The sequence below is a fragment of the Myodes glareolus genome, chromosome 13 (assembly GCF_982192425.1).
Source record: "Myodes glareolus chromosome 13, mMyoGla1.1, whole genome shotgun sequence".
NCBI lineage: Eukaryota > Metazoa > Chordata > Mammalia > Rodentia > Cricetidae > Myodes > Myodes glareolus.
In genome coordinates, this window is record NC_142038.1 from 11548917 (window position 1) to 11573601 (window position 24685).

The 24685-nt window shown below is 46.5% G+C and overlaps 1 protein-coding gene and 1 pseudogene across 4 annotated transcripts in view; one reads left to right on the top strand and one right to left on the bottom strand.

Moving 5' to 3' along the window:
- St8sia5 (ST8 alpha-N-acetyl-neuraminide alpha-2,8-sialyltransferase 5) overlaps positions 1 to 3812 on the bottom strand; it is a 72594-nt gene extending 68782 nt beyond the window's left edge. The window contains exon 1 of one of the 4 annotated variants that reach the window (XM_085676400.2): positions 2890 to 3812. In XM_085676400.2, the coding sequence (XP_085532526.1) occupies positions 2890 to 3020 (131 nt within the window). In that variant the 5' untranslated portion in view covers positions 3021 to 3812. The remainder of the gene's footprint in view (positions 1 to 2889) is intronic. The other 3 variants (XM_085676401.2, XM_048419475.3, XM_048419476.3) reach the window with 3 other exon arrangements.
- Positions 3813 to 13725: 9913 nt separating this feature from the next.
- On the top strand, positions 13726 to 18265 carry LOC125390309 (ubiquitin-associated domain-containing protein 2 pseudogene; annotated as a pseudogene).
- Positions 18266 to 24685: the final 6420 nt, after the last annotated feature.

The window sequence follows — 24685 nt, forward strand, 5'->3', positions numbered from 1 at the left end:
GGGCTGAACCATCTTGGTTGTGGCAGGCAACTTGGGCCTTGAGGAGTTTTCAGACATCTCCCCTGCTTCCTCCTCGATGACAGCAACATCTCCTATCCCCACGTGACAACTAAAGACGTGGCTATTTGTTGGGGGCTGTGGACCCCCAGACCCTGAATTTCCTGTAACCAACTTGTTTTCCAATGCTTGCAGCTGCTCCGAGCAAAACAACTTGTTTTCCTGTGTTTGCAGCTGTGAGACCCTCGGGAGTTCCTGATGGCAGGGGAGTGGTTTCTGGTGGGTTTGGCTGGGGCGTGGCTATCAGTTAAGGATCCTTATATAAGCTGTCCCTGAATACAATAAAGGGAGCATTCTTGGGGAATTCAAGATTGACCCATGTGCCCATGTCTCTGTTTCTCTGTCTGTGTGTGTGTCAATCTCCAGGCCCTTTCCTAGGCTTGCAAAAGAACCTTCTCGGAGTGCAGGCTCCGCACTACAGGCATGGTACCACAGTACACGTAGTAGCACGGACCACAGTACACATAGTAGCTATATATGTACACATAGTACACATAGTAGCTATATATGTACACATAGTACACACAGTGCAGCTATTCTAATGTCTAAGGGCGAAATTGACCTGACAGAGTCCTACTGGTCTACAGCAACAAGTGGAGTTTGATATTAGCCCCTCGGGGCCTGCTAGAGAGGTAGGTTTCCAGATGACAACCTAGAAAGGAGTTCGGCCCAAGGGCCCAGGAATCTGTATCTCAGGGCCTTCCCAGGGAGCTCCAGTGCAGGTCTGTGCTATTTCCCCATGGGAGCCAACTCCTAGCAACTATGATGTGTGATGAAATAGGACACACAAGCTTGACATTACAAGTTGCAAGACACAGAACCAGGGGAGCCTGATGACAGAGCAGAAATGGAGCCAAGTGTGGCAGTGCAGGTGAGATTGGTGGGGGAGACACGGGAGGGGCAGCTCCATGCCTTATCCCTGGCTGGGCTTCTGCTTTCTTCCTTATAGCTGTGTGTGTCCCTCCCCTGTCCAGATCTTAACCTGCCTCCACCTCCCCAAACAGTCTCCCCTGGCCCATCAGATGCTCTGCTCAGCCATGTACTTCTTATCTCACTCGTGGTCATTTGTTTCCAGAGACAGACTTTAATCCCACGGAGCACTGGAACCGCACCAGCTTCTTTACAGCATCCCTTCCTTGGTTCCCTTCTAGGATGGAACATATACCAGTCTTGACAGTTCGGTTGCATTAAACAGAATTCCTGAAGTGAGGCCTGCACGGTTTTACCTGCTGTTTAGCAATCAGGGTCTCTGAGAGTTGGAGAATGGGAACCAAGTGATATACCTGCTGGGCTCTGGGCCACCAGTCCATCCATCCAGACTCAGGCAGGGTTTGACAGAAAAATCGGGCGGTAGTGTAGTTGGCACCTACTTTGACCTGATATCTCTCTCCTGTCCCACCAGAAGCTCCATGAGCCCCAGCAATTCTGGATAGTTACCAGCAGGGGGAAGAAACCAAGAGCTGCCCCCCACTGAGAAGCAGGTACCAAGATCCAGCAAGGCTGCACAGCAGACAGTTCGGGAACCATCTTAGTGGAAACGATCAAACCCAGCAAGTCAGGAGACTAGAGAGTGTATTTAAAGACACCAGTACCACACAGAGCACATGAGCTGGTGCTAACTAGGGAAGAGAGCTGTCTGGGGAAGTCTGGAGCAGTGGGTGACTGGAAACGAATGTACGAGACAAGGGGTCACATAGCCCTCAGTTCTGGAGAGGTACAAGGAAGGACAGCCGGAGGGCTTAGCTCTGCTGCGGGGAGCAGATCGTCAGCAGTGACCCTCCCCCTCCCACTCTTTGGGCAGCCCCGAGTGGGAGCATATGTGACCAGTGCAAACCCCAGGACTGGGAAGAAAACAGCACTTAATTTTTGAGGCACTTCTGAGATGGTGCGTGTGTGCGTGCGTGCGTGTGTGTGTGTGTGTGTGTGTGTGTGTGTGTGTAGACATTTCCATTCCTATCCGTTTGAATGGACAGCAGTGAGATGAGATAGGCACTGGTGGTAAAGGAGGGGCCTGCAACAGAGGGGAGAAGGGCTCTTTCCACCAAGACCCTCGCCGGGAGCGTGGGCAGAGCTCCCACCGCCAGGCAGGCAAGTAGCCGGCAGCAACTAGGGCTCCACCAGACACCAGAGCCACGGGATTCGCACACTGAGACTGAAGTTGTGAACAGCATCGACTGCCCTTTCTCTTCAAGGAGTTTGGCTGTGGATGGAGAAGGGGTGAGAGAGCCCAACTTCTGCTGTTCTGATCTTTGGGGCTAAGGATGGGAAAGAACCATCTACTTCGAAGGCCATCAGCTTGTCTCACAGATCTAAAATTTATTGTCCCTTTGTGTGACCACAGACAACCCACTACCACCCACCAAATCCCGGGTTCCTGGGGAGAAAAAAAAAAAACCTTTACCTCCAAGGTCCCCCACAAAAATTTATGACTGCCATACTAAGAAGAAAAAAAGAAACCTTTGACCTTTCAGTCACAGTCAAATGACCACGAAAATGTAGGTTTGGGGGACAGCGCAGCTCTGGGCATACACATGCATTTATGGTCAGTTTAGCTGCTTGGCGTTCCAAGGTGCTGCCCACGTTCACAATAGAACAAAGTTCACACACACACACACACACACACACACACACACACACACACACACACACACACACCCATAACCCCACCACGACAGGCACACAGCTGGCGCTGTCCTCCAGCTGGCAGCAGAGATGGAGATGCCGTAGGGCACACCACTGAGGTGCACTCCGGCTAAGGGCAAACCTCCTGTCACCTGCTCGGAGAAAGCCACCTCTAGGCTGGGTGTATTCCATCCCTTCAGACTTTCTTACCTCTTGATGTAGCTCCTGCTGTACAGGATCTGCTGCAGCAAGGTCACCAAGGCAAAGGCGCAGATGAAAATGAAGAGCAAAGTTCGGTTCCCCAACAAATCCCGGTTGGCTGAGGGGTCTGCGTAGCGCATCCTGGCGGCCCGGCGCCGCGGATGCACCGTGCGGGGCGGCGTGGCAATCACGCACGCTGTGTGGGGCCCCGGGGGGCGTTAGGTGAACTGTCAAGGCTTGGCCAGGAGGGCAGAGGACTTCGCCAGGCAAAGTTTCCCGCGGGCGCAGCCGGGAGCGCGGTGGCGAAAGGACAGGGCCAGTCGTGAGGAGGTCTGCCGAGCCCCAGGCCTGTCCTCGCGTGCTGCTGTCTCTGGGCGCCGGTGTCCCGCAGCCGCCGATCTGCCCGTGGAGGGGCGACGGCAGGTGCCCGAGTCGGGCCGCCCTCCCGCCGAGGTGACGACCAATGAGGAGCAGGGCCGGCCAGGCTGGGCTGAGACTCCGCGCGGCGCACCGCCCACTCCGGGCTGGCTCCGGATCGGATCGGGGGCAGCCTGAGCTTGGGGCCGGCCGATGGACAGCGTGTCTGATCCCCGCGCCCGTAGTCAGTGAGTGCGAAGGTTGCCCTTCGGTGCTGCGGTGGCGAGGTGGGCTACGCAACCTGAGGACGCGGGGCTATGAAGAGGGGGAAGGGAGAAGCGGAAAGAGCAGGGTTGGAATCGTGGGGTTCGGAGGAGCGCGGGGACAAGCGCAGACCGCAGAGCCAGCCTCGTCGGAGACGAGCATTTGCATGCAGCGCGCAGGGCACTGAGTCACCGCGGCGGCCGCGTCCTCGCGCGCTGCTGGAGAATCCGCGGTGAAAACGGAGCAAGGTCAGCCGGGCAGCCCTTCAAGGACGGCGCGCGCGGCCACTGCATGCTAATGGCCTGAAGGGTTGTCCCAGGGGCCTCGACTCCGGTCTCCTGCTGAGCAGAAAATCGGGGTCTATCCCCGCCAACCCCTGCTTCCCCCACCTCCCCGGCCACTGGCCTCTACCCTTTCACCATCTGCAGCTAATGGCCATTAGTCAATAACCCTGTTGTCACCCAGACACTGGGACTTTGTCTTATCCTTGGAACTATTCATAGACCATAGGTCAGCAGCCGGCCAACTTCGGGTACGACGGCTCCCCAAAGCTTTAAGAAGTCATTAGGTCCAGTAGCGAGCGCTCCGTGCTTCAGTGTAAGCTGGTGAAATGATTCCAGAGATGCAACGGGAAGGCGGTGGTATCCCAGAAATTCTTACCTCCGAAGAATGTCCACCCCTACCAGATTCCAGGCTCGCGACAGCCGTTCCATCCTTCCATCCAGACATGGCATAGGCTTGGAAGTCAGTCACGTGCCTGGGGCATCCACTACTCAGCTCACTCTGTATATTAAGGTGCCCTTCCCAGGACCTTTCAGACACTCCCTAGGTCCTAGAATCATGTCTGCCTTGCACTCAAAGTTTGACCAACACTCAAATCGCAGCAGGAAAAAGAATTTTGGCAAGAAATGCCCAGACTCCAACCCCTTCAGCCTTTGCATTTAGCAAATTTTTTTTTACCAGAAAGACCAAGGGATGCATGCTAAGTTTCCATGATTAAGGAGCCAGCAATAATTTCAACTGTGTTCTTTCACAGGATTGAAATACTAAGTATTATCTTTGAAGAATGTGTAGCTTTCTATCCCCTGTACCTATCAGTGGATAGGCTTTTTAGCCAATTAATGGGATAATCTAGAAATCTGGAGGGCTCATCACTGTCTGGTTGGCCTTGAATCTGTTGATGTTTTACACATCAACCTTTAATGGCTCTCATGTACGCTAATGAATTTTCACCTCTGTCTTCTATCATGGTCTACAGTTGAGTGGGTCCAAGTGCCAGTTACCTAGCCTAGCAAGAAGTTCTTGAGTTTCAGGTTTCCTGTACATGCTGGGAATGGTCAGTGTACCCCAACAACAGCACTGACTTAGACTTAGTGCTTTTCTCTCCTGCTTTCTTCCCTTCACCACAGGTTTTTGCTCTGTAGCCCAGGCTGGCCTCTGACTTGTGCCCATTCTCAATGCAGGGTTAAGGCGTGTGTCACCATACCACACTCAGGTCTCTCTAACTTTTTAACAGGGACTCCTGCATACCTACCACTTGCCACTGGGTCCTCCACATATTGCGGGGCAGGTCCCACACCCAAGTTCCCAGCTGACAGAGCAGGGACTGTCAATCTGGTTACCTTGTGCCTTCCTCGTGTGAGGTTAGAGAGGAAGACATCCAGAGACAGAAGCAGTCACTCAAGAACTACATGAGCTTCTTATTCAGCTGTGGAGGGGGTCTCTCTAGCCTAGAGACCAGAGTCCACTGTCTGCTTCTAAACTGGGGTAGTTAGAGAGCAGAATGGGGAAGGGAAAGAAGGATTTAAAAAGTTAACATTTTTGGCACATGGCTGTCCCTCTGTGTTTATAACCAGGGAGTGGTGCATTAGAGAATGTCAGGTGACAAATGAGTATCTCTTCGGGCACATTACTGGGATCAGTAGGGCAGGACGGACAAACATGCAGAGAATCGGATTACTTTAGTTCTTGGAAACTAATTTAGTTTTCAGATCGTTGTCATTCAACCATATGGAGGAGCTATACAAAATGGAGTGGCTAGCCCCTCCCTCCAGCCCTGGCACCTTGTTTCCTTTCTCATTCCACTTATCCTCCCTCCCCATTTTGAAAATTGCCTTTGGATGCAAACTTCTCTGCAAAATAAACCAAAACAAATCCATTTTACAGTAATGAATCCAAATTACCCCCAAGAACATTTTAATTGAAGTATAATACATTTACCAAAACAACATGGACCACCAGCATATAGCTCACTGCGTTTTCATAAGCTGAGCACAGTGATGCGGCCAGAATAGAACCAGAGGAGAAGTCCTCCCCACCCACCTAGGATCTCATCATGCTCCACTATGGCTACTGTGCACTCAAGCGTTCTGAGGCTCGAACTCTAGGCATCAGGCTCACACAGCCAAGGCTTATACCACTAAGCTAACTCACAGAGCCAGCTCTGACTTAATGTATTTCCGGGTTGTGGCAGTTTCTGTAAATGGAATATTGTTTTGTGTCTAGCTTCTTCTGGCTCACTGTTAGCCATGAAATCCATACATGTTACTGTATATGTATGGGTGTACGTACACCCTCTTGTGCACACATTTTTACCAGTCATGTGGATGATTGCTAACACAGGGGCTGCTGGGCGGAGGGTCTTCGTATGTCTTCAGGTTGAAGTCAGGTGGTTGAGATCAGTAGGTGGCTCTCTACGGCCCTGATCACATGAGCCCTTGAAGCAGATTGGGATCTTCTATGGAGGTGATTTGAATCATTCTTGGGACTGACTTGAGAGAACGCTCACTGATGGCTTTGAAGATAGAGGAGACCTCTTGGCAAAGTACTCAGATGCCCTCTCGGAGGAGAGACTGGCTCCTAGCCAATAGCCAACAACCACACAAAAAAAAGACTGAATTCTTCCAACAACCTGAAGAAGCTTTGAAGAGGGTCCTGGGCTCCAGCTGCCCTGACCTTGAGACACATCAAAAATGAGACCCCACCCCTCAGCTATTCAACTTGAAGCTCATCTATGTATTCCTCACAATACTAAATGTATTGTCCTTTCACAACAGGACAAAACCAGTTTCTAGTTAATGTCTGTGCGATCTCCTGCTGTATAATACTGTAGCATGCCTGTCTATCTTTCCTTTTGCTTTGTGTCTTTAGGGCCTCAGATTGAACCCAGGAACTTGTGCATGCGAGTCAAAGCATAAGACCACCATACCACATGGCCAGCGGTAGCATTTCTACTGTTGATGGACATTTGGCAGCTGCTGCCCTAAAGTTTCCAAAGCCTGCTCCTTGATGGACTAACACATGCATATCTATTGGGCATCTGTATTTGGAGATTTTCAGTCGGATAGTGTATGCATGTTCAGCTTTAGTGACTACTGCCAAATGGTTTTCCAAAATGACACGTTATTTATAACTAGGTATTTGCCTTGATATCACCAAATGAGGTGATGTGAGCATTAATCTCCTAACCTAATGGAAAAAAAAGAGCACCAAAATTATTGAGGGACAGTAGCAGCCCCAGAGGTCCTTACTCTCTGTTACCTGCATGGACTTGCAGGCAATAAGTTTGATGCAGGTGCTGGGGACAGTTGGGGATCTGTGGAAACACCCATGGGGTGGCTCTCCATCACTCTGCAAATGGCCAGCAGTAATCTCGTCCATCTCTGCTGACGCCAGCCCAATGGCATTTGATATCTGATTTCTTCAGATCAAACCAAAGAGTTATATTTAACCCACCCACAAATGTCTTGCAAGGCTAGTGGAATCAGAGAACTAAGGTCATGAAACGAACGAGTTTGAAATCTTTGATCCTACTGGCAATGTGGAGCCAGACTCTACCTTAGGCCAAATTTATGCTCTGATTGTAGAATTGCAGCTAACATTCAGAAGGACTTACAAACAAAAGAGTAGACACGTGACCAGCAGATCACAATACCAGATTCGGTGAACACCATTTTTATATTGCAATGGCCAGGGATGGGGACAGCTGCATCATTGTTTAAAATACACACTCACGCACAATTAAGCCAAGAACAAATGTCAACATTGGCACAATCTGCTAAAATACTGATAACTGATGGGTATTACTCATGCTGTGAACATTGTCTCCAATATAGAACAGAGCAGCTTAAAAAGAGGAAGGAACTGAGCAGTTTCTTTGGGCTTTTATTTTGTGCCGCCCAACCACAATCTGCGATTATGTAAGTGGCATTCCACGCACGCGTTCAAGGAGTGTGTGACAAGGGTGTGCCGTTCTGATGCCTCTTGACATTTGTGCTAACGAGTTAGGCCTGTGAGGGGCTGCTCTTGGCTTGGGGACAATGTTTGTGATGAAAGCGCCTGTTACCATGTGAGCCAATTGCTCTGGTGATAGCCCTGTAATCTATGGCTCAGCTAACCACCACAGAGCTCACTGCAGGTGCTGTGCTTCACATCAGCCGGTCTTGATTTTTAATCACTCCGAATTGTGTACTGGAGCGATAATGTCTACCCCTCATACATTGCCATTGTGACTTACAGGTTGTGTTCCAGGTAATGTATAAGTCACTGGTAATCCTAAACCTTCCTGCCGTGGCATCTCCAACCCCAGAAGCTCCTTCTCACCTTCCAGCAGCCAATCACTGCATCAGAAAGCAGAAAAATTCTGGCCCGCCTCGAGTTTGCCATGTTCTCATAGCTAGCCAGGCACAACTCACAGTGGGATAAGGTCATCTGGGTCCCACTTAGATGACATGGCAGCTTAACTGAGTATCACATCTCCTTCACTCATCCTAAGGGCTGGGTTCTGGGAAAGAAACATGGGATCCAGTTCTACTCTTTAGAGAAAGACCACTGGTGAACAGGGCTGGGAGAATAAATAGTTTGGGTTCTTATCAAGTTTAGTGCTCCTTCAGTACCTACAAAGGGACAGGTGGCCCACTAGGATCATCCACTTATAAAGCACTAATGAAGGCCTCCCAATCCTCCTATATAGATACTCTATATGAGTCATTTAGCCATCACCCTAAGTTCTAAAGCTCCATGTATTCTGTGGACATGGCTGGCATGACCCCTACATGCAGGTATTATTTTGTGCCCTCACAGGAGATTAAAGTCTAGTGAGGAAGTCAGACAGACAATCCGTACATGCTGAGTAACTGGGAGTGGTCAGGAGGGTGGCTGGTAGGATGCACCACAGGAAGGTGTCTAGAAGTATTTGGGGGCTGCAATGGCATGGGAATGGATAGTCAATCCGATGAAAACAATGGGACTAGGTGTTCCTGGTAGAGGCTGTAGCATGAGTAAAGGCTCCAGGGGTAGCTGCGGCTTGTTGGCTCTGTGGGTCTTAGAGATGAGGGTGGTGTGTGGCCCAGAGGCAGAGCCTTGCAAGTTGGGACTCCATCCGTGGACCATGGCAAAACTGTATCATAGCTAATCAATCTGCAAAGTGAGGGAGCAGCATTGAGGTAGCAGTGCTTCCAAGGCATAAGCCTTCCACTCTCTGCAGGCATCAGATCCCACTCCCTGGTATCCATTCCCTCACCCTATCAGCAGGCAGCCCTGGCCAGGGTAAGACTTCATTCTTTGCCTGCTTCCATGGAAGCAGAAGAAGAGTATAAAATGTGATCACTGCTTTGTCAAAGCTGTCACCATATTAAGTGGCTCATCACTCAGTTCACTTGGGAGTCATAGAAGTGGATTGCGCATGTCTAGGGATGCCGGCTGCAAAATCATGCAGCTGCTAGAGCTTGTGTCTGGTGTGCACTGTCCCTGCCTTCTGGGTCCCTTTGTCCTCCAGGTTCCTGGTATAAGTCTGTGCTCTGCCCTGCTTTTCCTACCTCTCCTCTTAAGAGAGGCTTTGAGAACTGTCATCTAAACCTTTGATGGAGACTGAACCTGTAGGGTCATCCATACTGTGTCTCTCCCCATTGTGCTCCCGGCACTGGAAAGGAAGACACAAGCTACTGACATCCTCATCACGCCCTCAAGCATTTTCAATTCGGTCTTCTGGGGCTGGGTTTCCTCAGGAACATCTACTTGATTTTCTAACAGAATTGTTGGGGATAGGATGTTGTACGAAATTTTCTTCCTCCAACTAGCCAATACTTAAGGCTGATGCATTCTGTCTGGGAACCTGAAAGGCGATCATTGTCCACAACACACACAGTCACCAGTTTGACAGTCTGGCTTTGCTATGATATGAGTTTAGTCTAATTATCATTCTTACAGACCAAGTGTACAATGAAGAACACCAGCATCCAACAAGAATTCTGAAAGACCAGATGGTGATTGTCACGGGCTTCATGAAACAGTGTCTGTGGCCAGTGTTCCACTAAGTTGTTATAATGTGGAAGAGCAGCCAACCCACAAATTGGGCTGACCCACGAGCTGTGTTAATGACTCCACTTCACACTGGAATATGCAGAACTTCTGCACATAGTCCCAGTCTACTGGCCTGAATAACACAAAATGCCTTCCCTTGTGTTTATACACTGTCTCCACAAAGGCTTAATAACTTACAAGAACCTATTATCCACTGCCAATACATTAGATTTATTTACCCTTGAATTGAACCTGGAACTCACAGTGTGACATTTATGTGCACAAATAACCCTGACTGTGGCCTACAGTCTCATACATACTTGTCTCTGATCGCTATGGTTCACAGAGCAACCATTCAATAGGTTGTTTGTACGATTCCACCTTTCTGCCTGGAGACAACAGATTCTTGGGTCCTTAAGGTCAGTGTCAGCAGAGCAGGAGCCACAGAGATACTCATGAGCACATCAGCTGTGGTGTACACTTGGGGTTCTCTGCTGGGGAAGCAGACTGACCGGGTGCTAAGAGAGAGACTGGGAGACCCCTGCTTGCATGGTTGTCACCATCAAGTTCATGTGAAGTAACAAGTAACGAGTCGGGTCAACCTCCTTCCAAGGGTGGAGTCAGGTTCCTTGTTGTGACTGAATGCCCTGATGTCTGACTGTGAAGGCTGTGACAAGGCTGATGGAAGTGGCTGGCGGTGTCCCAGAGCCGGGGAAGCACTGAAAACTGTGGCGCACGGATAAAGTGTTTGTCAGGATTGAATGTGAAACCGCGAGAGTGCTGTGTAGCGGGGACTCTTTCCTGGTGAGCCAGTCTTTACTGTGACCTTAGATGAGGAAGTCATTTCACAGTGCAAATGTGTGGCACTAATCAAGTGTCTTCCCTGCCAGCTTCACATTCAAGCTCCCAGAACTTGGACTCTTCCACGTCCTCTCTCCAGCCTACACCACAGCTGCTCCTCTGCCACCCCAACTTTGCTGCTGTGAGTCTCACCACCCATCTCCTCAGCCAGGTCAGAGGCCAGCCATCTGAATGACAGTTAACACTGGATCTGAGGTAAAATCTGGGATTTTACCTGAATGCCTTCAGATTCTTACGGGATATCATTTGCATAGATGCAAATGAGAGCTCCGTAATTGCGTGTAAACTTTAAAATACTTTAGGATCCAGTGATTGGATGCTAAAAAAGTTCTTTTCTTTGTAACCTTTGTAAAAAGTAGGACATATGCTCCCAAGAGCACATCAGCCATAGTGCACAGCTCTCTGAATAATCACAACACGAAGATGGCTATGTGAGAAAAAACAATGAAAGAAAGAAACCATCAGTCCCTAGAGCCCCTCATGTTCCCTCAGGTTCAGGTGCCATCTCGAACCCTGTCATCTTACTACTCTTCCCAGCCCGTCTCTTCTGTGGTGCACCTCACGGGATCCTGGGCCAGTTCCAGACAAGCACAGTGGAAGGAACATGTACTTTGGAGTCTATCACCTCTACTGCTCTCTAGTTTTGCTGATCTGTTAAGACATACCATCTCCTTAATGATCTTTGAACACTGTCCTGGGGACCCAATGTGCTGTCCACTTCCCACAGGACAGAGGGGTGGGGCTGGTGCTCAGCATGCAGCCACTGAAGTTTCACATACGTGCTCCTTGTGGGCCTCTACAGCCCTGCGTGGGGAGTCACTGTGTCTGGGTCACAGGCTGCCTCTGTGATTCTCATGGGAAATGACTAGCTCAGTCATGGCGGACTGGAAACTGTCGGCTCCGAGGCTGACCAGTGTGACCCAGAGGTGACGAGATCCAGGACCCACAGCCCCATGGACGTCTGAATGCAACTTTGGGTCAGAGTGCTGGTCCTTTTAAGAGATTATCTTCACTAATATTTATCTCAGCCTTGCCAGGTTGTTTCCTAAACAGACACACAAATGCCAGCCTTATGATACTTGCTAATAAAAACCAAATCCTTTGGCTTGAGTTGCAGTGGTGCTTAATAATAGCTGCAGAGGCAGATGAATGTTTAGCTGGCCATGCGAAGAATATGTGTAACTCTCAGAGCATCAGCAGTCAGGGCGAGGGCCAGTATTTGTGGGAGATGGAGGGGACAGCAGGAAACCAGTCAGCCCCGTCCTGGCCATATCAACAAAACCAGGGAAGGCCATGCTGTCACACAATAAATATACTGGACAGCGACTCTGGAGCATGCACATACAGGTGTGTGCTGAGGGGTCAGGGGAAAGTTCCTTACCCCTTCCCAGGATGTTCAGATATTTGTTCAGATGGAGAGCAGGTACCTTCTTGTATTAGAAATACAAACCAATCATTTACTAACTCTGGGCAGAGGCCTGAGAAATGAATGCATCGCGAACACCTGGTTGGTTCTGTGCTGTCTTTATGGGAGTCTGGCAAAGGGGAGGGAGGCACCTGAGTCTGCTTGTCCGCCATGCAGCCTCTTCAGCTGCCACAGCATCCTTGTCCCATCACAACTCCAGGTCTTGTCTATGAGCTGTGAAGCGTTCACCATTGAGTCCAGGTTTCCCTCCCTGTGTGCACGGAATGAGGATAATCCGGTGAACAGAGAGCTGGACTGGATCTGACACACAGACTCCAGCACCACCTCTGCTCTAGGGGAGGGAAGAGGAAGGAAGAGCACAAAGAGGAGCTCCTCCTGCCCATCTTCCCTCCTGTTCAGGAGCCTCTCATACGACATCTTCCTTCCAGCTCACCCCAGAGTTCGGGCACATGGCCACAGCCTGATTTAGCTCACTTTAAAGAAAAGCAGAGGCTGCCCTGAGCACTGAATTGATGTGGCCGGTCTGCATCCAGGATGACTTCCCCAGGAGCTCCTGCGCTGCTCCCAGCTAGAGACAGACAACCCCACAGCTCTGACATGCCTGAACCAAGTCCTCAGCGCTCTTGGACTTGGGTAGCTCTACATAGTTAGCTATCCAGGCATCCCATCGTCTTCCCGCCCTGTTGTTCTGGGGAGGCAAAAGCAGGCTGCTTCTATACCAACACAGAGTCAGCATGCAATCAGCAAAACAGACCTGAGAACTAAGACACTCACACTACAGCTTCACACATTCTCATGAAAACCAGGTTCTAAACCAGAGCCTTCTCTAGGGGAACTCAAGGCTCCAGCCAAGAAGGCATCCTGTCACCTTAGCAGTCCCCTCCTTTCCTCAGATGGGCTCTGAATAAATATTTTCCCTTGTGGAAAGTTCGAGGTCTCGTCATTCCATCAGCTTGGCCCCCTTTGGTGACAGGCCAGTCACCATATTTAGTCCTAGGGTTGCAGGTGCCTGCCAGTACACAGTCCACCTCTAATACAAAGAAATACTCTGTGGGGGAAGGTCAGCACTTCCTGAGCTGAGGGGACAGTATCTATATTCTTACTGACTATCCCCTTGCGTTCCTGGTTGTTGCCTAGATCTGCAGGTCCCCGACTAAGGTAGGAAGGTGATTAGTAAGCACTGGGATGTAGGGGGGACGTAAGAGTAGGTATTCAAAGTCCACCCAAGCCTTCTTCACAGTCTCTGGTACCACCATACCATGAGGCTGTCCACCCTGGCCCCCAGGCCTAGCCTTCTGGCCCCCTTGCTCCCACTGTGTGTGAAAAGTCAGACTTGCAGGTTGTCATAAAAAGGAGCGAAATCACAGATGTGCCTCTTCGTGTGTCTTTTGCTCCATCTCATTCAACACACACATCTTATAACAGCTACCCTCTCACTTTTACAACTCCCTCCCTCCAAGGTGCTTGATTAAAATAACTCTTCTCAGGGTCAGCCTTGCTGCCGTGTGTAGAGGGAAACTGCTCCAGGACTAGGGCTGAGTCCGGATGAAACATCCAGCTTGGCTCCTGCCATGTCCTCCCACTCTCGAGAAGTCAGAGGTAACAGAGTGAGGAGACCTGAGTACCCCACCCAGGTGATGTCGGACACCCATGAGAACAAGAAGAGCTATGAGGGCAAGAGAAAATGCATGGAGAAAGCCCCCAACCAAAGACAGAACCTAGATTCTGTTGGGCAAGTTGTCAGCACGCTGTGTAACATGGGAAAGTTGTTTTCCCTCTCTGAGCCTCAGGTCCCTCATCTACAAAGTAGGGTATTTGAGGGCCTTTCCAGTGCTGGGTCCACGGTTAAGCTGCTTCCACGTTCATCACTGTTCGAAATCACCTTCCTTCAGCTCCCACAGCAACTTAGCTTGGCTTGCCCTTGACTTAGTTAGATGTGTATCGGCCTGATATTTGGCCTCATCTGTACACTCATCTAAGAATTCTGCATTTCTTCAAGCCTCCAGGGCCAATACCTGCCCTGAAGTTTGTTCTCCATTCTGCCCGCAAGATCTCAATGCAATCTCATGTACTATTTAAATCCCTCATTGTAGAATTGGATAGATGGTTCAGCAGGTAAGAGTGGGTACTCATCTCGCAGAGAACTTGAGTTCTGTCCCCAGCACCCATTCTAGCAGCTCATAACCATTTTTAACTCCACTGCAAGGGTCCTCGGGGTCTCTTCTGGATTCTCCAGTCGCTGCACTTACATGTATTATCTATCTACTTATTCATATCTGATTCAGTTTTTCTCAATTTGCAGACTGAGTTTTCTGTATCTCATGCTGGCTTCAAACCTGGTATGTAGGTGAAGGTGACCTTGGCTTTCTGATTCTTCTGCTTCCATCTCCCACGTGCCGAGATTGCAGGTTTTCACAACCACAATTGATTTGTGCTCCCCCACAGTGCTAGGAACAAACCCAGGACTTCGTGCATGTTAGGCAAGCACTCTATCAACTGAACTACATCCCTGGCCTAGTTTTTTGAACACTTTCATATTTAAAAAAATATTAAGAGAGTGCAGGAGTTCCCACATATTCCACACTCAGTTTTCCTATCACAAACAGCTTGCATTCATATGTTGTACCTGTCAAAACGAATGAGCCACCATTAACACACTGCTGTTATGGCCAGGATTTGATCAACATTGACCTGAAGTTCTGGAAACTCATATAAGATACACTAATCATCATGTCTCCTCAAGAGTGTCTTGACTTTCCCTGTTGAATGGCTTCAAAAGCCTGGAGAAGCACTGGGCAGGCATTTTGCAGAACGTCTTTCAATGAAGACTTTGCTGATGCTTTATGTCATGATTCTGCAAGAAGTTTAGGAGGATAAGGTGCTGCTTTTATCACATCAAGGGTATGTATGAGATGTCAACATTACTAATTACTGTTAATTTTGACCTTGATCACCTGGATAACACTTTCCTCTATAGACTACTATTTTCCTGCCCTTTCCATACTACATTCTTGAGAAGGAAAAGTCTCTATGCACAACATTCTTTAAAAATCTGTATGTTCCATGTCTTCCAGGGTTTTATAACTACATAAACTATCTGGAATTTCTGCATAAAAGAACTGTCTCTTGTCTTCCAGTTACTGACTCATTTAGTCATTTGTGTAACTCAATATGGACTCCCAGTCATTATAAAAGTTGAGTTATAGTTGGGCGGTGGTGGTGTAAGCCTTTAATCCCAACACTCAGGAGGGACAGGCAGGCGAATCTCTGTGAGTTTGAGGCCAGCCTGGTCTACATAGCGAGTTCCAGGACTCACTTTACACAGAATTACACAGAGAAACCCTGTCTCAAAAAAAAAAAGGTTGAGTAATGTGGGATTCCCCTCTGTATGCTGTAATTACCATTAATGAATAAAGAAAGGTGGCTTGAGCCTATAGCAGGAAGAACAGAGGTAGAGGTAGGTGGGGAAAACTAAACAGAATGCTTGGAGAAAGAAGGTGGAGTCAAAGAGAGAAGCCATGTAGCCCCACTGGAGGCAGATGCCAGAACTTTACCAGGTAAACCACAGCCTTGTGGCAATACACAGATTAATAGACTTGGGTTAAATTAAGATGTAAGAGTTAGCCAATAAGAAGCTAGAGCTAATGGGCCAAGCAGTGATTTAATTAATATAGTTTCTGTGTGGTTATTTCAGGGCTAAGAAGTGGGAACAAACAAGTGACCTCCTACAATAGTTGAGTTGTACTCTAATACTAATTTATTGATCTGTGATTAGTTATTGTAGCTTAATTTTGCTCTGAGACAGAGTTTCAGCACCTTGGGCTCATCTGGAACTACTGATCCTCCTGCCTCTGTGTCCTCAATGCTTGGCTGATGGGTGTGTGCGTGCATGCCCAGCTGAGCACTACTTGTCTTCCTGGTACTGACTCATATGTTTCCTGCCTCTGCTCTAGAATCTGCTGTACTTCCAATGAGCTAGCTCCTGTTAGAGGAGAACAGCTTTAGAAGTCAACTCCTCGTCAAGATGCTGCCAAAGACGACATCTTCTCAAGCCCCTTTCCCCACAATACGTTACCAGTATACATAAATAAATGTAAACAAGTATTTGTTAATGTGGTTCACTTACTAGTGCTAAACGTTTCTTGTTTAGGGTTTTCTACACAAATGGTCATATTATCTGTATAACAACAGTTCAACATTCTTCCTTCAGAACCCTCTTTTTCCTGCCTTGTATTTGCTGGGCCTTTCAGAACTCTGACTAGAAATGAGGTGTTCAAAAACAGTAGCTATTGTTATTTTGCTAATATTTTAGAGAAAAATGCTTAGTATCTCACATTCATTATGATAGTATCTGTAAGCTCCTCATGGATATTCCTTATCAAGTCGAGGAAGCTCCCATCTATTTCTAGTTTGCTGGGAGTATCATGAATGGGTATTCATGTGGTTTTCGAATGAGTTTCTCAAATGTATTGTCCTGAATCTATTAAAAATTATGTGATTTTCCTTCGTTATTACTGCAAATAATTTATATATAGTAAAAAATTTACCCCTTTCAGTGTATAGCCCCATATGTTTTAACAAAAACATCTTTTTAATCACTATAAAATTAGCCAGTGGAGAGATAACTGTAAAGTGTTTGCCACACAAGCTGGGGGACCTGAGTTCCATGCCCAGTACTCACTATGCCTGGAATGGTGGCAGGAACTTGTGGCACTGAAGAGGCAGACACAGTGAAATCCTTGGGTTTCACTGGCTAGTTTCAGTCCAATTAGAAACCCTGCCTTAAAAACAAATAGCACATGTTCTCGGTTCCAGAGTGCTCTTGGGTATAGTGATATTTCATTTGTGTTTTAATAAATAAAGCTTGCCTGAAGATCAGAGAGTAAAACAGTCCCACTGGTCAGCCTTACAGACCAAGCAGTGGTAATACACACCTTTAATCCCAGTAGCCAAACTAGTTCCCATAAAAACTAAGTTGTGCATGCCTTTAATCCCAGCCCTAGAGGGGATTATAAAATGGGAGGAGACAGCTCCCAATGCCAGCCTCATTCTGAGATTCCTAGAGGCAGGATCGCCATTTCAAACTGAGGTCAAGGAAAAAGCCAGTGGCTGGCTGCTTTGCTTTTCAGATCTTCAGGTTGAATCCCAATTTTTTATTAATTGAGTTTTTATTAATTGTGTTTAATTTGGGGAATGGGAGTTCACCTGGGGGGGGCACTGGGGGCTCTCTACCTCCCCTCCCCCGACCACTTGAGCGGGCTCCGGGCCTGGCCTGACCATGTTCACCAGCACTGACTCCTCTGATGAAGGCTTTCACTGAACCCCACTGCCATCCCTTCTGCCCTCTTGCAGCCTCACTGTCGGAATTTCTTCAGGGATGACCTCCACGACATCAAGAATGATTTCCAGATTTGGAGGGTGGCATGCAAAAGAATATGCTTCAATTTACATTTTATGCAGCAGTTTCCTGATTTATAACTTCAGAATATTTGAAAGAAGACACGGAAGCCGGAAATTTGCATCCTTCTTCCCGGGCTCCTGGTTCTTATCAGTCTTGTTTGCCTTTATCCTTGTGGAAGCCATGTAGTATTCATTTGGGGTCATCGTGGTCAATATTTTGCCTTTTGGATTCTTGGCCTTTGTGTTTGCTGCTTTTACCCTGTTATTGCTCCATCCCATGAGTTCCAAGTGGCACAAATTCTGGGCAAGTTGTCAATAGCAAATAAGACATTGATTTACATACTGGGACTACAATTTGTCACCTCTGGTTCCTTCATCTAAACTGTAGCTGTAAGCGGACTAATTTCTGGCAGTGCTAAAACCACAGAGTGTTCCAGGCTTACCAGGTGCTCTGCATCCACAGTAGGATGGTCCAGTTCTTCTCTCAAGACCCTGTGGCCATCCTGTCATCTTCAGAACCCACTGGTAAGGCCAGAGCGCCACACTGGGCATCCAGATGCAGCAGAGAGTAGAAGAGCATAACCGGGGCTGCAGCTCTCAGTTTGCACAACTGAGGTGACAGCAGCAGGGAGGAATGATCATTGAAATCAGCTTTTTCCTCACCTTGATATAAACTATCAAGATGGCCCTCAGTCTGAACATTGGGCATCTCCTCCCCAGAGAGTTTCTGTTCAGCACATGGAGATGGGATTTTCTAGAATGCTGCAGAGGCCCTGAGGGCCTCCACAACCTACTGCTGCAGCAATGACATTCAGCCCAGCTGTTAAATAACAGTAGTGTGTCTCTGCCACCACATCAGCCCAAGGACCATGCAAACTTCAACATGAATGATCTGGAGAGGAGGTTGGTCCCCACCATACACTGACCTTAACTCCAAGGTAGACACATTCAGGGAGGTGGAGGCAGGTGGTAGTCCACTATGAGCAAAATCAGCTATAGAAGGAATAGATCATTTCCTATAAGCAAACTGTACCTGTTGTGTTCTGCAAATGAGCAGAAATGTTAAACTGATGCCAACTTAGGTGTGTTATACTTACAATAATGTTTTTACATGGTTTTGGTTTGCTTTGTTTTGTCAAATAAATAAAGAAAAAACCCAGGATGGGTAGAACCTGAGGTTGATCCCCAGCTTTTCAATGCCCACATGTACATGTGCAGCCACACAAACGCATGCACACAGATTAAATTAAGGAACACATTCTATGGCTCCCCAAATTCCACATGGCCTTTGGTATACCCTTTGCTCCCTTAGCCTCTGGGTTACCGCTGGTTTTCCTGAATGACATTATTGGCATTATTTACTAGGAGCTCTTTTAGGTTAGCTTCTGTCACGTAATGCCTCTGAGCTGACCTGTTACTATGCATATAAACATCACTTCCTTTCATTTCCGAGGATGCATATGCGTCACTGCTCACTTATTCGAGCCTTGTTTCCAGTGAGAAACAATTGATAACAAAATGCTCTAAGTGAGTGTGTACATATTTTCATGGCAGAAGTGTCCTTTTCTTAGAGCTAAACTCCTTGGATGGGGTTGCTATCCTACTGTAAGTGCAGTATAGACTGGGGTGGCGGTCCACACCACGCCTGACATACCAGCATTCAGAGGCTGAAGCAGGACTACACCTGAAGAGTGACACCCCGCCTCAAAACACCAGAAAGATTTAGATGCTTTCAAATATTTATTTTTATGTGTGTATGTGTGCTTGAGTGTATGACTGTGAACCACAACATGCCTAGTGCCACGGAGATCAGAAATGGCATCAGCTACCCTGGAACTAGAATTTGAGTACTCTTTACTGCTGATCCAGCTCTCCAACCCCAACAAAAGATTCAAATACCACAAAATAACTCAATCCTTACAGTTTTGTTTTTTTCTGTTTTGTTTTGAGACAGGGTTTCCCAGTGTAGCCATAGTGGTCCTGGAACTCAGAGATCTGACTGCCTCTGCCTCCTGAGTGCTGGAATTAAAGGTGTGCACCACCACCGCCGGGCCCCTGACCTGTGTTTTAAGGTTCTGGTGCCACTTCACACTTACCCCAGGAACACACAAGACTTGCAGTGCCAGCCCTGCTGCTTATGGGTCACCCTTAGCCATTCCAACAGGCTAGTAGCTACATACAAATGTAGTACTCATTGTAGCGGCTTATTTCTTTGAAGGTTTTGAACATTTTAAAATTTATTAACTCATATATTTTATGGTACTGGAAACTGGATTCAAGACCTCATGTTAGGTAAGCCTTTTACCAGTGAGCAATATCCACAATTTCTCAGTGTAGTTTTAATTTGCATTTGCCTAAGGAGTAACAGTGTTAGAGATACTTTATTTTTTGGAGTGAACAGGTATAAATTTATTATACAGCATGTATACAGAGAAGTCTATTGAGAGGTCACAGACTTTAAAATAAAAAAAAATAGAAGCATATAACATTTACCTATTTTGGTGGATAAGGTTAATTAAATGCCCAACTTCTTCATAAATATTCTTATAAAAATATCATTTTGTTCCTAGAAGTTAACATTGTCAACTTAGTGATCATTATATATAATGCAAAGAACAAAAGTCAGCAGAAGTTATAAAGCAGAAAGACAAACATATCAGAATGTTACAAAAGAAATTAGGTGACTAAAAGAGTGGCGAGAAGACAGGGCACTGCTGCCCGTGTCACTGTCTTCTGTGTTCTCACCTGGTCACATACATCCTAAGTGAAAGGCATCTTCACAACCTACAAGTGATGGCATATGTCTATAATCCATTACTTGAGGTGGAGACAGAAGGATTAGAAGGTCAAGTTTACCCTCAGCTACACATTAAGCTTGAGGCCAGACTGGGCTGGAGAGACCTGCAATACGAGCACTTGAGAGACTGAAGCAGGAGAGCCGAAAGTTTGAGGCCAGCCTGAGCTACAATAAAACCCCATTTCAAACTTAGCAAGAACAAAAGGTATTGCCATAAAACTGTGTAACTTTATAGATTAATGCATCTCTTAATCATCATCAGAAAAAAATTTTTTTTTTGTTTTTTCTCTGTGACTTTGGAGCCTGTCCTGGAACTAGCTCTTGTAGACCAGGCTGGCCTCGAACTCACAAAGATTCGCTTGCCTCTGCCTCCCAAGTGCTGGGATTAAAGGCATACGCCACCACCGCCTGGTCAGAAAAATTTTTATTTGCAGTATATAGTGATTAGCAGAAACCCTCAGAACTAGCCAAAATGCAGAAAATGAAACCGTGGAATATTCAGCCCTAATGGGAACATACAACACACACACACACACACACACACACACACACACACACACACACACACACAAAATCCTTCCAAGGTTTAGGGATCATGTGGAAGAAGGGACTAAAACAGTAAAAGAATCAGGCCATGGATGACTTCTAGATACAGAAGAACAGTAGCACATGAGTTATACATATGTAAAGACCTGGGCAAGCCCAACAAAGACCCAATCTCAGCATGGAGAGCAGAGCTGTGGATGAAGTCCCAGGCCTAGCCAAGGAGCTATCTGCAAATGATAGCTAGCTGCTGGAAGGGGTGGTCAGTGTTTTTTAAGTGTATAGCCCCTAGTGAACTGAACATGCACTAGTGGAAAGCAACTCACCCAAGAATATTTGCACAGCACTAACTGGTCTTGATGGGTTTAAAAAGAAAACAAACATAAATTTGGGCGGGGAGAGAAAGGGTGTGGATTTGAGATGAATTGGGGGAATATTATTAAAACATGTTCTACAAAATTCTCAAAGAATAAAGTATTTTTAAAAATAGATCAGACTTCTCTGAGTTTCCAGGCAGTTTCACACGGGACAACTGACTGTTCTGGACAGCTTGTAAGCTCAGTCACTGCAGTGGGCATAAGTTTTGAGAGGATACGTGGGCAAGAAGAGTGTATTGTCTCAGGTTTGACAAGTGTGCATTCACAGAAAAGCCAGCCCTAGCCAAGCTTTCATACTCAAAAGACAGTGCTCTTTGAGTAAAGTTGGCTGGGGTGATCCTCTTTTTAACTTCTCTTTGCCAGTTTCTCCTTTTCCCTTGGATTCCCCAGTCTGAAGCTCAGCTTTTGTTTCCCCATGAGACAGTAGGTCTTGTCCTTAGCCATTTGCTTGCTGTCATCAATGTCAAACACTCTTCTAAGACATCAAGTCTCTAAGTCATCTAAGTTTTGCACATAGTTTCATCTGATTGTTCTATTTCCCTTTGAAGCTGGACCTGTTGTTCTGGGCTCTTCTTGCCTTACCCTACACTGAGAGCCCCCTCTTTGTATATTCCAGTTGCTCCTCCAGAGAGTCCAAGACTAGGCTGTGTTTAACTGTATACTCGTTTCCCTTGTGGGCAAGAGTCCTCTTATTTTTTTAAACCCCCAGTGTTGTTTTGTTTCTTCTAGTGCTGCTTCTCTGGGAAGAATATTTCAGGTAGTCTTCAGCTTGTGTTCTCCCCAGCTCTAAACATGGAATCCTTTCTGGAAGAGTGTTGCTGTGGTTGCTGTTGTTTAAGGTTAAAATAAGCATTTGGAGTGATTGGGTCTATCAGGAGAGGTTGCTTCTAAGTTCAGAGTGCCAACTCCAAGATGACTCACCTGGAGACTTCACATAGCTTCCTGTTATATTGCACATGAAGTCAGAATCCTTTATTTGGTTGAGAAGTGATTCCTAGCCTGACAGTGGATCCTTCCAGAAAAATAATTATCTGTCTGAAAAGAAAGTGTAGAAGCTGGTGCCAGAACACTCTTATCCCAGGATATATTTAGGATTGTTTGGTAAGTGGTTTGTTGTTTTGGTTTTTCATTTGAGATAGGATCTCACCATGTAGTCCTGGCCAAGCTTTGGAGACAAAGCTGACCTCAAATTCAGAGACCTATCCGCTTCTGCCTTCCAAATGCTAAAATTAAAGACATGTATTCAGTCTCGTTCACACCTACCCACACATTGTATTTTATATATTTTTGGAGAAAAATAGAACTTTTATATTTTCTCCCAATTTCTAGCTCATACTTTTCACAAACATCTATTAAAATAAACTTTAAAAGCTCAGCATTTCTTCTTAGATATTTAAGGCCTAACAAATCTTTCTGCCTAATAACAAAAACACATGCACTCCCTACTTTGCTTTTCTTCGATGTACTTCATGATTCTAGGGATTTAGGTCTATGATCCCTCTTTTCTTAGGGTTCCTCCAGCTGCCTTACTTTGACAGCTGACATGTCTCAGTCTCATTTTAAGTGGGTGAAGTTTAAACTGCGCGCTTGGGTACACTTCCTTTTTGTCTGATACACCTTTTAGAGCAGTTTTCCATTCATAGTAAAACTAAGGGCCCAGTCCACAGGTATGCACAGCTTCCACCACTGTCAATACTGCACCGACTCTTCTGTAGTTTGCAGTAGTTTACATGGAGTTACTACATGTAAACAGTAATTTACATGACATCACATGTTCATAGTTTACATTAGGGTTCACTCATTGTGTTACACTTTAGTGACCTTTGACAAATGTGTAATGTCTATATGTCCCATCACAGCACCATACAAAATACTTCCCGTGTCTTCAAAACCCTCTCTCCCCCTCGTCCCCACTGCTCATCTTTTCACTCTATGAAGTTTCGCCTACTTGTCATGCAAATGGAACCATATGGTGCGCAAACTTTAAAGACTGTCCTAATCCTTCATTTCTCTTAAATTTTATTACATTTTGAAAAATTTTTGTTTACATGGGGTTGGGGGGAAAGCAAACACCATGTCTTGTTTTGCATGCAGGAATCAGAGGACAACTTGAGAGAACTGGTCCTCTTTCCACCATGTGGATCTGAGGGATCAGGCTTCAGTGGCAGGTGTCTTTGCCTGTTGAACTGTCTTGCCAGTCCCCTTTTCTTATTTTGTATGTGTGATAAATGTGTGGGTCTTGATCCTACGCATGAGTCCTGGGGTCAGGGAAGGCTGATGGTCTCCTCTATCAGTATCTACACCAGCACTTCTCAACCTTCCTAATGCTGCGACCCTTCAATACAAGTTCCACGCGCCATGGTCAATCTCCAACCATCAAATTTCATTGTTACTTCATAACTAATTTTGAACCATAATCTGATATACAGGATATCTGATATACAGGATATCTGATATACAGGATATCTGATATGGGACCCCAAAGAGGTAGAGACCCATAGATTAAGAACCACTGATCTACAATCCTTTGACGCAGAGGCTATTTTTTGGCCTCGCTTTGGGCAGTCAACAAGTCCCAGAAACTCTCAGGTCTCTGCTCTCCAGAGCTCTAGAGCGACAGGTGTGCAGAGGAACAAATACAGCTTATCACCTGGGTTCTGGGATCCAAACTCAGGTCTGCATGGTTGTATAGCAAACAGCACTTAGCTATTTTCCAGACTGGTGATACCTTTTGCTTGTTTGTTTGAATGATATTGTACTGTCCAGATGCACCACCCTTTACTTACCCACTCACCTACTAAAAGACATCTTGGTTGCTTCTGAGTGTTGGCAATTTCTAACAAAGCTGTAAATCTCCGCAGGCAGACTTTTGTGAGATGTACTTCTTAAATTCATTTGGGTAAATCCATTCACTAAGGAGCATAGTGGTTGTATGCTCACTTTTCAAGGAAACTACCAAACCAAAGTGGAGCTATACCATATTGCTCTCCCATCTCTGAATGAGAGTTCCTATTGGACCATATCCCTCCAGCATTTGGGTGCTTTCAGAGGGAGCGGAGAGGGAAGAAGAAAGGCTGGAATGTTTGCATAGTAAGAAACTTAAAGACCAGTGCGTATGCTGGCTGCATTAATTGCAGTTACTGAAAAAGCATGACATTTTAGCAAATTACCATGCAGCAAAATACTAAGTTCAGAATTCTGATGTTTAGACCTTGCTTTCAGTCACAGGCTCAATGGCAATGCTACCAGAGGCAAGTTCTAGGCACTATTCATGGGCCACTTCACTTATGTACTTAGGAGATCTTTCTTGAAATAACAAGTGTCACCAAAGACAAGAGGAAAAGAACTGAAAGCAAGAGCCAAGTGGGACAAAATCTGCAGCTACTGACATGATGAGAAACGGAAGTCTTAGTAAATTTGCTGCAATTTTATTTGGTTAATTTTTAAAAACCCAATCTTTGAAAAACAGAGCAATAGCTT